The following is an 11820-nucleotide window of genomic DNA, read 5'->3' as shown; positions in this document are numbered from 1 at the left end:
CAATCAGAAACAACCGGAGTATAATTGGGCAAATGTCGATGTCCCAACTCTCTGGAACAGTGCCTTTGGGAACCTACGTCTAGCAGGCATTGGCGGCACCTCTATAAATCACGAAGGGATCTTATCCCTCCTACTTAGAGATATCTGGGTGTTAGATTATGCAATAGTAAATTCTAATCCAGAATTTATAACATGCTAGAATATTAGGATTGAAAATATACTTGGATCCATTCCGTGATTTTTGTCTTCTTATCCGGAATTTACTATGACAAACGATAAGAACGGATATTGATGTTGTGGTCTTCTTCAATGGGACCTTCGTCTCTCTTCCGTATGGGGAGAAGAGAAACTGTGTAATTTAGTATATTGGGGACTATAACCATGTTGTGTCTCCTTATATAGGGTTCTCATAATTCCCTATGGTATCTACTCAATTGGCCCATATCCATGACACATTCCTTAATAGGTTTGACAAAATTAGATTACTTAATTTCAGCCCATTCTATTAAAAATAGAAAATATAATTACATAATAAATGTGTTACCCAAATTAGAATAGAAAATGTGAATTTTCTAACATTGGGTACAATTGATTCTACCATTGCCCAGCTTCATAGCCTTCGACAAGGTCTCATAATCTACAAAAACTCCGTTGTTGGCCCTCTTTGGATTGAAGGAGACTTTGTCAATGTCTTTAGTTGGTGTTGCACCGTCAAGGGGCTCCCTTGGAAGCACTAGCCGATTTTTCGTGAGATTGTGGACATGATTCTTAGTTTTGTAGTTTCATGGCACAATGTATCGAGATTAGCTAATTGTGTTGCTTACTCTTTAGACAAAGAAGGGGTTATCCTTGTAATCCATTGTTGTAAGAGGACACCCTTCTTAAGATTTTATTCACGTAAGCTCTGCTCTTGAACAAAAAATTTCGCCTTCTTCTTTTTCTTAAAAAAAAGCATAAACTACTTAATAAACATAAAATATGGCAATGTGATGGAAATGTGATGGAAATGTAATGGATAATATTTGGAAGGAAAACTTACAATTTTTTAGTTAAATCCTTCTACTGGGCATTGGATAATATGTGGAAGGACTGTTTGCAGTTTTTTAGGTGAACCCCTTTTCTGGAGGATGTTGTAAGAGTTCTCTCTCTCTCTCTCTCTATGTGTGTGTGTGGTTCCCTCATTGTTCGATACATCATGGAAGTTTGTCGAGGATTTTTTTTTAAATGATGATAATTTTATTTAAAAAAAAGGGAAAGAGGAGGGGGGGACCAAGTACAAGAAATGGTGAAAGCAATGTCCAAAATATCAAGAAAAATCTACTAGTGACGCCATGGGGGAAGGATGAGGTGGTGTACCATCCGAGTTTGCCAAGGATCTAGCGGTTAGCATATAAGCCTCAAGCCTTCTAATAGTCTATCTCCTCTTTTTTCAAGTTCCTTTAAAATTTGATAGCTAAACATTTTTAGTAACACAGTGAAAAAGAAATAAATCCATTTTTAGCTTAATCTTTTGGTTGAGTTGAGTCTAGGTCCATACCAAAAGGGCCAATAAAGGTCAGAAGATCATTTCCCAACTAATAATCACGTGTGTTTTCCAAATTTTATCTATTTAACTTAAGTGAGAGGGACTACAATGACAGAAATGTGCCTCCTACATTCTTACATAATACACTTAAAGACAAAGTAGAAAAAGGAAATGAAAAAGACCAGATTGTTTTTGGAGCCATACCAAGTGAAGCCACTTGAGCATATGAAATTCAACTTTTAACCCTTTGGAAAGTTTTATTTCAAATTGAGTCATAAAAGGAGTTATTGGGTATACGACTAAAATCCCACATTGGTTAGAAGTGGGGAGGATCATAAATATATAAGTGTGGTATTTATTCATTAGAATTTATTAGCAGGTCGGGTTGCTATTTATTCATTAAATAATCCTAGTAATTGGGTCGTCCAATGTCATGATTTCTTATTGCGATTGCATTAGGGGGTTTGAGAGGTAACTGTCAGGAGTTACCTAATAACCTTGGTCATATGCATTAAACGCAAGTGCTGAGAGACAGATTTGCAACTTGCAAATGCCTCAAAATCATCCAGATGTATATTTGCAACTCCTTTTCCAATCTGAAACTCCTCCGGTTTCGGGTCAACATTGACGATCTCAAGTCCAAAAATGTCGACATTGTGGCGACACCCAAGTTTTCAATTCACATACGCAAAAATAGTTTCTGGATTAAGAACTAAATCATATAAAAAAAGAAGCTCTGCTGCCCTTTTTCTTTCTTCAATTCTTCTTAATCGAGCTTTTTGACAAAGTCTCTGCAATTTTCTCTCTCGCGCTCTTGAGTCTTTTGTTTTTGTTTTTCTCTATAAATCTCAGACGTATTGATTACTTTTTTTTTTAGCTTTCCCTGTTTCGAAAATGAAGCTCGCGAGGTTCGTTCTGTTTGTTTGCATGTGTTCTTCTGTACTGCTCTCGGTTTCTGCAGAGGGGGAGTGTGACTCGGGAGATACGGACGAAAACAAGTCCGCGGCTCTTAGACTGAAGTTGGCAGCTATTGCGTCGATTCTGGTGGCCGGGTCGATGGGAGTGTCTCTGCCATTTCTGGGTCGAGTGATCCCGGCTTTGAGTCCAGAGAAAGATGTCTTCTTCATAATCAAAGCCTTTGCTGCAGGGGTGATTCTAGCGACTGCGTTGGTTCACATTCTTCCGGATGCGTTTGAGAACTTGAGTTCGTCCTGTTTGAATGAGATTCCGTGGGGGAAGTTCCCGTTCAGCGGCTTCATAGCCATGCTTTCCGCCATTGGAACGTTAATGGTGGATTCTTTTGCTAATGGGTATTTCAATCGGACCCACTTCAACAAGGCTTTACTAGTGAAGCAAGGAGAGGAGGAGCACGTGGGTCATGTTCATATGCATCCACATGGGGCTCAAGGCCATGCGCATGGCTCCGCCTTGCCGTCCGATGGTGAGAATGCTCTCGCTGGCGGGAGTGATCTTACCCGTCACCGGGTTATCACTCAGGTAAAACCATTCTTTCTTCTTCCTTCTTAAACTAGTTTTGAGTGATGAATGAAGAATTCTATTTTCATGTAATCAGAAATTAAATGTACTTAAATTTGATGTCGTTGACAGGTGTTGGAGTTGGGGATTGTGGTGCATTCAGTGATAATTGGGATTTCACTGGGAGCTTCTGAGAGACCCGCCGACATTCGACCTCTTGTCGTAGCTTTGAGTTTTCATCAGTTCTTTGAAGGCATGGGACTTGGAGGATGTATTGTTCAGGTAAAAATCTTAAACCAAGTAGTAATCTTGTTGGGTAACGGCCAAATGATTTTGAGTATTGAGTAAATATTTATGACGTTCTTGATTGGCAATGCAGGCAAAATTCATGTCGCGAGCAGTAGCAACGATGGCTCTTTTCTTCTCCCTGACCACCCCACTTGGGATTGCAGTTGGCATCGGTATTTCTTCTGTTTACAACGAGAACAGTCCTACTGCTCTGATAATAGAAGGAATTTTCAATTCAGCAGCAGCAGGGATTCTGATCTACATGGCACTCGTTGACTTACTCGCCGCTGATTACATGAGCCCAAGACTACAAACACAGGGAAAACTTCAGATCTGGGTCAGTCTTTCTCTCCTTCTCGGAGCAGTTTGCATGTCCCTCCTCGCCATATGGGCCTGATTTTCTACTCTTCTTCATCCTCTTCTTCTTTATTTGCGTATCTACATTTATGCCTGCAAATGCCAGTCTCTTCTCTCTCAAGGAGATTGTAAACAAGCTAGGAGAAATTTTCTGCTGTAACGAAGAATATTTGCTTTACCAATACCAGTTGCAGAAGAATTGAAGTTATTAAAGAGTGTTCTCAAGTAAAAAAGGGGCTTAAAAGCAGCTGAAGGTGCTTGATCATGTAAAAATGCTCTGAGAAAAACTACTCGGGTTGCTGACTTTTCAAACACCGTTGACAGAGAATATAATAGGGAATTTTACCAAAATACCGATTTAAAACAACTTATTTATAATAATAACGAAGACCATAAATTATTTACAAAACTACCAAACTTTGACCGGTCCACTATATATGTGGACAGTCAAAGGCAACACGTAAGCTTTGACTGTTTACGCCCCGTCATCAAAATAAAAACTCAGAGTCTGCCACATCATCATTATTGACACATCATCTGCCACGTAACTTACTATGTCATTTTTATTATTTTATTTTTGCCATGTCATCAATGACCACGTAAGCACGCGCCATGTCAGCCCTCACATATGTTTTTAATTCTAATCTCTTCCACGACTTTCTCCTCGCCTCTCGTCTCGACTGCTCTCCTCTCGTCACTCGCCTGCTGCCGCTTCTCTGCCTCGGCCGCTCCCCTGCTGTCGCTTCTCTGCCTCGGCCTCGTCCCTGCTGTCGCCGCTCGCTTGCGGCCGCTGCTCTGCCTCGGCCTCGACCTCGCCCCTGCTGCCGCCGCTCAGCCTCGCCCTCGACGCCCTCCGCTCAACCACTCTCTCTTCGTCTCAGCCTTATCTCTCGTTCTTTTTCTCCGTTCCCCTCTGTTTATCCTCTCGCTGCCAACGTTCTTTCTCTCTGTTCCCTTTGTTCGTCCTCTCGCCGCCCCTTCCCTCGAAACCTAGGGGTGATTTTTTAGGGTTTTTGTTAATTAAATAGAATTATTGTATTTAATTATAATGTTGATTTGAATTTAGGTGTTTAATTACTGTATTGATTTTTATGTGATTTACTGTTTAATTTCTGATTTTATGTTAATAAAAATTTTGCCAAATTAAAATTATTGTAAAGTTTTGTAATATTTTTAATTAAATAATATATTTTTTAATAATTTATTATTTTGTAAATAAGGTGATAAAAAGTATACAAATAAAATATATTTTTAAACACTAAAACAACTTTTTTGTATATATTTTTTAATTTATAAATATTTTAAATGGATAATATATGGGTAAGACTTAAGAGTAAATTTTTTTCTATTTATAAATATTTTAAATAGATAATATATGGGTAAGACTTAAAAATAAAAATAAAATTATTTATAAATATTTTAAATCCATAGTAAATGGGTAAGAGTTAGATTATTTTTATTTATAAATATTTTAAATTTCTAAATATTATTTTGTAAATAAGGTGATAAAAATATACAAATAAATTATATTTTTAAACTCTAAAATAGTTTTTTTGTATATTTTTTTAAAATTTTAAATATTTTAAATCGATAATATATGGGTAAGACTTAAGAGTAAGATTTTTTAAATTTATAAATATTTAAAAAATTTAAATATTATTATTTCGTAAATAAGGTGATAAAAATATACGAATAAATTGTATTTTTAAACTCTAAAATATATTTTTTAATTTATAAATATTTTAAATCTAATTAATTTACTTATTTTATTTTATTTTTTAAAATATGAAGAAATAAAAAGTGTAACGATAATTTTTTTAATTAATAAATATTTTAATTGATATTAAATGGTGTTAAATAAGTAAGAGTTAATTTTTTAATTGTTTATTAAAAATTTTTAAATAATTTTTTATTTTAGATATAAGGTAATAAAAAGTGTATTTGATTTTTTAATTTTTTTAAATTTATTCAAAATTTTATCATGTAATGACATGGCAAATGACGTGTCAATAATTATGACATGGCAACTTATGTGTTCATCTACAACATCGCTATGATGATGGAGCAACACGTAAGCAGTCAAAGCTTACGTGTCACCTTTGACTGTCCACATATACAGTGGACCGGTCAAAGTTCGGTAGTTTTGTAAATAATTTAAGATCTTCGTTATTTTCATAAATAAGTTGTTTAAAACCGGTATTTTGGTAAAATTCCCAATATAATATGAGATCTTGCAAGTGAAACCATATCCTCCCTTCATTTGTAAAAAGAGACGGAGACAAATTCCAAATTTTAAAGCTTTTACTCTTGGAGCCATTGGAAGGATAAACTCTCAAAAAACTACTTTAAACTAATTATTCTCGAAAATATCTTAATTAATTGATCCCTTTGGAGGATATCGAGCATGGGCTGATACCTATGGGGTTTCAGCATGAATCCTTCTTAATCTCTAACTTTTAAATTTAAGCCTTATACAAAACTATTTAGCTATTTGAATTTTATTTTTCTGCAAATGATATTTTTACCAATTATTTTCCAATCTTTCCCAAGTCATTGAAAGGAATACTGTAGAAATTTTAAATTAAGTTTACCCTCATTGAGGACAAGGAAGTGTGTGATAGAGCTCAAAAGTCTTGGGAGGTATGAACACAAGGAAGTGTGTGATAGAGCTCAAGAGATCAGCTGAAGAAACATGCGAGTGGGTCCATCTCACGATGACAACACCTCAGAAGCTTTTGCCAAAAAGGTAAACGACTTTTGTTGACGGATGGTCGATTAATCTGCTCTTCTCTCCCAATCCCTCTCTCATGACAACATTATGTGAGCACCTTCTTCTCCTTCCGGACTTCTAATCTCCCATTTAACGTGTCTTCATCTTCCCTGAACTCTTAAATCTCACATCACCGCCGTAAACGGGGTTCCTGTCGCCCTGTCGATCCACGCCTTCTTCTTGACTGGTTCCAGAGCTGCTTGGGGGACTCGAATGGCGGATTTCAGTGTGACCCACTTATGTTGGCCCCGCGCTTGTCGAGGATGGGGGCGGGAGAAAGATAAGGAAAATGGGGCAGCCCATGATATTAACAAAGTGACACAACGGTGTCGGTGAGCTTTTCTGTTTCTGTATTTTTTCTCTTTTTCTTCCGTTTCATTTCCTACTTTCATCAAAGAAGTACAGTGTGTGCAGACAGAAGAAGACGACAATTATGAAAGAAACAGTTGCAAGATAATACAACTCAAAAATCAAACAAGTTGTTGTCCGCGAATATTCTGTTTATTGGAAACCCAGAAAACCCAGAAGCAATTTGTCTTATTTGATTGTTTTGCTGTTCGATCTTTTATGTTCTGCAGGAAACAGGATTAGAGTATTGAAATTGTCTGAGTAGAAGCTGGGAGTTGGGGATAGTGGTTCACTTAAAATTTTCACTCTGAAAAGAAGCTTTTCTCTGCAGGGATTCTTGATCAATGAATCAGTTCAAGTTTGCTTCCAATTCTGGCGTTGCAGAGACTTAGAATATGTTTGAGTGGTAGAGAATATATCAACATCTTCTTTGGTTAAAATTTTAAAAAAAGATGATTATTAATCATGAATACATAAAATAATAAATAAAATAAGAGTTGAGATAATAATTTTAAACATTTTTTTTAAATTAAAAATTTATGGATTGTTGGAGGTTTTATCCCCCACCCACCATCCTTATGAGGGAGTGTTCCACATGGTGAAAGGGAAGGAAAGGGCCCTCCACTCATTGACCGAAGAAATGAGGATTTTTTTGAAATGATAGTGTCCATAACACGTTTTTAAAGCATCTTTTGATCATTTTCATAGTTTTTTTCCTTCTCTTGTTTGGATATCAATGGAAAATAAGTGAAAAAATGACAGAGAAATATAGTTTATCTTGTTTGGATACATGTACCAGCATAGAAATAAATTCAAGAGGGGGAATGGGTATATTTTAGATTATTATAATTCTTCCTCCGCGTACATAAAATAATCTTAATACGAGTCAGAATTATCTATTTATGCGAGTTCTTACGTGACCGAATGATTCTAATTCCGTTTAAATGGTTAAAAAAATCTCTGGCATTCCGAGATGCCGAAGCCAATCGCTTTCTCGAGTATGGAAAACGTTCAGAATCAGACCCCAAACATATATGCCTCTTGTAAGAAACGATTGATCATCCCGAACCTGGTTCTTTCATTTATAGACACTGGGATTCTCTTAAGCATTTGCATAGAGACGTTCTTGTTTGGAATAATGGGATATTTGAGAGTTTAACCAAGTTTCCGTAACGGTGGGAGCCTAGAAAAGTTGCATAAAACAGAGTGAAATCGTCTTTCTGAGCAACAAAAGCTTCAAAAACACTCTCATTTATGACTCAAAATTATCCTAAACAAAAATTACGGAGGCCATGAAAACAAGAACCCTAAACGATATCAAAATTCTTCAAACATTCTCTCAATCACTTGTTTGAATCCCATACTTTTCCTGCACCCACAAAGTATAAGATTCTAAAGCAAACCAAGTAATCTCTTAAAAGTTTGTCTTTTTAGGCAAGGACCCCTTCTATCCATTTCATAACCCCCATCAGCAGTTCAGTTCATGGTAGGGTTTGGATTGCCTTTTGGCTACTGCTCTTTGATACTCTTCTGCCCTTTTAGCTCTCATGAATAGCTGCTCCAAAGAGCAATTTTTTCCTTTAAAAAATAACCAAGTAATTTTACAGAAAGTAAAAAAAAAAAAAAACAACTTTCATCAGTCAATCCAAACATTCTCAAACTTAGCTAACACCATGAGCTTATTTACAAAAGCCAAAAAAGAAGGAAGAAAACAAACAGCAACACAAGCTTTTATTTATAAAGTAGAATCAGGCCCATTTGGCCATGAAGCACATGCAGGCAGCTCCCAAGAGCAGAGAAGCATTTGCCCACAACTGAAGCTTCCCATTGTTCTGCAACCTGGGGTTCATGTAATCAGTAGCCAAAAGATCCACCAATGCCATGTAGATCAAAATACCTGCTGATGCCGCATTGAACAGCCCTTGAACCAAGAATGCAGTCGAACTATTTTCGTTGTAAACGGATGAAACTCCTATTCCAATGGCCACCCCAACTGGGGTGGTCAGGGAGAAGAAGACAGCCATGGCCACCATTGTACTAAGCTTGAAGCTTGCCTGTTTCAACCCGGTATGAGTTTAAGCACTCTAAAGCTTGCTGTTTGCTCCAATCATTGCAACATAAATAAAAAATGTCAACTAATGTTTTTTCTTTGTCCCTAATGGGCGGGTATGTGATGTGTCCACCGTATCTTGCTCAATTCAAACGGGTGGTCCACATTAATTCATGAAATGTTTGGAAAGTAAAACTCACAGGTTTTACTGCTACTGTCTGCGGTTTCTTGGCACAGGGTAGATCTAATACTGGAGAATTCACTAGGATTGTTAGCTCAATTTACCTGAACAATGCAACCACCCAGTCCCATGCCCTCAAAGAACTGATGGAAGCTCAAGGCAGCGACAAGAGGCCTGATAGTTGAGGGGCTTTCCGAAGCCCCTAGAGAAATTCCGATTATCACGGAATGAACCACAATCCCCAACTCCAAAACCTGAAAGAAATTCATTCGAATCAATCCATCACGGAATAGTTTAGAAGAAATAACCTGCATCACAAGTGCACCTCTTTGATGAAATGAACAATGGAGGAGTATCCATTGACAGTCACAAGAGACAATCTTTGTTATAGATGTAATATTTTGTTATTGTGGCATGAAAGGTACTCCATGAATTTATCAAATCTTGTAGCAATGACGACATAGCCCTGTTTTTTATTCTGGTAAAAGAGACAAGAACCTAAAAGTCTTGACAGATGGAGAGACATTCCTGTCTCGGTCTTGTAAACTGAGTAGCTCAATAATTTGCAGAAACTATGTCTCGTAAGAGACAGTTCATATTTCACCATATACTAATCAAATTTCTAGTTTTTAGTGAATTAGAATAAAGAAACAGATGAGAGATGCACTCTAAGCAGATTATTTAGTCCATAAAGTTCATGCAGGACATTCCCAGTTCCAGATTTCCTAAACCATCTTCCTCATCAACAAGGCATGCTTTTCTCTCCCACTGAAAAGACGGAAGAAGGTAAAGGTTAAGTATGAGCAGAGAGGCAGACAAGACATTTTCTAATTTCCTTGATGTCGATATTTCCTACTTTTCCTCATTTCAGAAGGAAGAAATTGAGAAGAAACAGAGCTTCAAACTTCAACACCCAGATCAAATCCTTCATACATTTCAGCTTATTCCCGTTTCTCCAATACAAATTCCCATCTCCATCTCAGGTTTCACGTACCCAATACGAAGAACGGATTAAAAAACAAAAACTACAAAGTTTTCATATTCAACCTGTAAGTTGTAACAAACCAGCAATTTGAGCAACTTAAGCACAATACAGAAACGAGCAACTGGGAAATCACTCACCTGCGATACGACGCGGTTGCGAATAAGCTCGCTCGCACTAACAGATGTTCCCCCTCTCTCGTCCGGCACCACAGACCCATGGGCATGCCCGTGAGCCCCATGCGTGTGCACATGCACATGCCCGGCGTGCTCCCCTGCCGCCTCCTCGTCGCCATCCTCCTTTACCGGCTGAGATTTACCGAAATGCGCCTTCTTGTAGTACCCTGTCGCGAAGGCGTCCACCATTAAAGTACCAATAGCAGACATCATCGCCACGAACCCAGCAAAGGGGAAGCTCCTCCATGGGTTCTCATTCAAGCACTGCGAATTCAAGCTCTCAAAGGCCTCCGGAAGGACATGAACCAGCCCCGTCGCAAGTATAACCCCCGCCGCGAATGCCTTTATCACAAAAAACACGTCGTTCTCCGGCCGGAGAGCCGACACCGACCGAGCCAGTACGGGGAGACAGATGCCCACAGACCCAGCTACCAGAATGGACCCAATTGCCCCAAGCTTCAGCCGGAGCGCGGCCGTCTTGTTCTTCTCTCTCGACTCTTGCTCACATTCCTCCGCGGCCACCGATAGAGCGAAGAAAGCAGTGCAGAGAAGCAGCGCGGTGAGCTTCTTCATTGCAGAAGCTTGCAGAGAAACGGCTACAATCATTCTGTTGTTATATAGAAGGAAAAAGACAGATCCCTCCCTATCTTCCCAAAATACCCCTCAAAAGATAACAAGTAATCTTCCTCGATGTGGTTAAAACATAAAAAGTGCAAGGGTATCATAGTCATTTCATGTAGTGAAGCATAGAATGTGGTCATTTTTGTGGTAGGTAGATATTAGAGAACACAGACGAGTTAAATGAGTAATGTTATATGCGGATTTAAAGTAACATGAGATGGTGACATTATGTTGTCATGGTGGGGTGACGTCTCTGCACAAATTTCATGTACCCTGGGGCCACCCTTATGTAACATTTTAATGTACCATACCTTAGCTAATTGATCTCCACCCTTGGTTTCACTATATTTTGATAAAATCTTTGATGTATTGATATCGAATACTCGTAATTCTAATTCATGTCCTTATAGGCACAACTTATAGGCATCAAACTGTGGTAATTGACAATTTCGATAAAATACATCATGATTTGTTAAAATACTAACGATTAGGTGATGGGTGGAGTTACGGCCTTCCCTGACATCTAATTTGTGTATTATTGAGAAAACACGATATAACATACGATCTCCATACGAAATGCTATTGTTAGATTAGTATAAATTATCATATTTAGTACTCAAATATTCAATAAAATATAGAGAATGGAAATTTTTATTTTAATTATAATCAAGTGATTACCCAGTGTAATTAATCAGAAATTGATGCACATTAAGTGTTTAAATTGAGTAACGGATTCAAATAGCAATACCTAATTATTGGTGGGACCCTATAGTGAATGGTTCCAAATCATGTTCCACTTCTAAGTGTTTCCCAATCCCTTAGTTGTGTCATCTTTTGTTATTTTTTGGAGTATCACAAAAATGTTACATGAGCTCATGTGGAAAGACTATGCTAAAAGTGGGCACTAGTGAGGCCTAACATTTGCTTTGGTTACAAAGATCCTTAAAATCCACTAACAGTTTTGGTCACCTAGTTTAAGCTACTCTCTTGCAACCAACTCAATTCCAAAAAAAAAAAGATTATTTGTGATGGTGGGGTTGTTCCCC

At 37.7% G+C, this 11820-nt stretch overlaps 2 protein-coding genes and 1 long non-coding RNA gene across 3 annotated transcripts; 2 read left to right on the top strand and 1 right to left on the bottom strand.

Moving 5' to 3' along the window:
- The first annotated feature begins 2386 nt into the window (after nt 1-2386).
- LOC137951724 (zinc transporter 8-like) lies at nt 2387-3816 on the top strand. Its single transcript, XM_068798592.1, has 3 exons — nt 2387-3022; nt 3134-3283; nt 3381-3816. Exons 1-3 carry the CDS (start codon nt 2420-2422, stop codon nt 3684-3686), a joined length of 1059 nt encoding a protein of 352 aa, XP_068654693.1. The 5' UTR covers nt 2387-2419; the 3' UTR covers nt 3687-3816.
- A 2709-nt stretch (nt 3817-6525) lies between these two features.
- On the top strand, nt 6526-7134 carry LOC137951084 (uncharacterized). Its single transcript, XR_011112099.1, has 2 exons — nt 6526-6748; nt 6995-7134. It is a non-coding gene; the product is annotated as an uncharacterized lncRNA (long non-coding RNA).
- Nucleotides 7135-8316: 1182 nt separating this feature from the next.
- On the bottom strand, nt 8317-10759 carry LOC137951303 (zinc transporter 3-like). The gene is made up of 3 exons (XM_068797887.1): nt 10118-10759; nt 9100-9249; nt 8317-8818 (listed from the first exon to the last, which is right to left on the bottom strand). The coding sequence occupies exons 1-3, from the start codon at nt 10757-10759 to the stop codon at nt 8513-8515; spliced, it is 1098 nt and encodes a 365-aa protein (XP_068653988.1). The 3' UTR covers nt 8317-8512.
- Between the last annotated feature and the right edge of the window lie 1061 nt (nt 10760-11820).

Source organism: Aristolochia californica, unplaced genomic scaffold (genome assembly GCF_029961685.1).
Source record: "Aristolochia californica isolate CCGP_79_NKW_82.1479 unplaced genomic scaffold, dmAriCali1.0.hap1 SCAF_15, whole genome shotgun sequence".
NCBI lineage: Eukaryota > Viridiplantae > Streptophyta > Magnoliopsida > Piperales > Aristolochiaceae > Aristolochia > Aristolochia californica.
The sequence above is the reverse complement of the archived record's forward strand: the minus strand, read 5'-3'. Positions and strand labels throughout refer to the sequence as shown.

Coding starts and splice junctions, on each gene's coding strand:
- LOC137951724 (XM_068798592.1), top strand. CDS start 2,420: ATGAAGCTCGCGAGGTTCGTTCTGTTTGTTTGCATGTGTTCTTCTGTA. Junction 3,023..3,133: donor GTCACCGGGTTATCACTCAG/GTAAAACCATTC, acceptor TGTCGTTGACAG/GTGTTGGAGTTGGGGATTGT. Junction 3,284..3,380: donor TTGGAGGATGTATTGTTCAG/GTAAAAATCTTA, acceptor TTGGCAATGCAG/GCAAAATTCATGTCGCGAGC.
- LOC137951303 (XM_068797887.1), bottom strand. CDS start 10,759: ATGATTGTAGCCGTTTCTCTGCAAGCTTCTGCAATGAAGAAGCTCACC. Junction 9,250..10,117: donor GCAACCGCGTCGTATCGCAG/GTGAGTGATTTC, acceptor AATTTCTTTCAG/GTTTTGGAGTTGGGGATTGT. Junction 8,819..9,099: donor TGGGTGGTTGCATTGTTCAG/GTAAATTGAGCT, acceptor GGGTTGAAACAG/GCAAGCTTCAAGCTTAGTAC.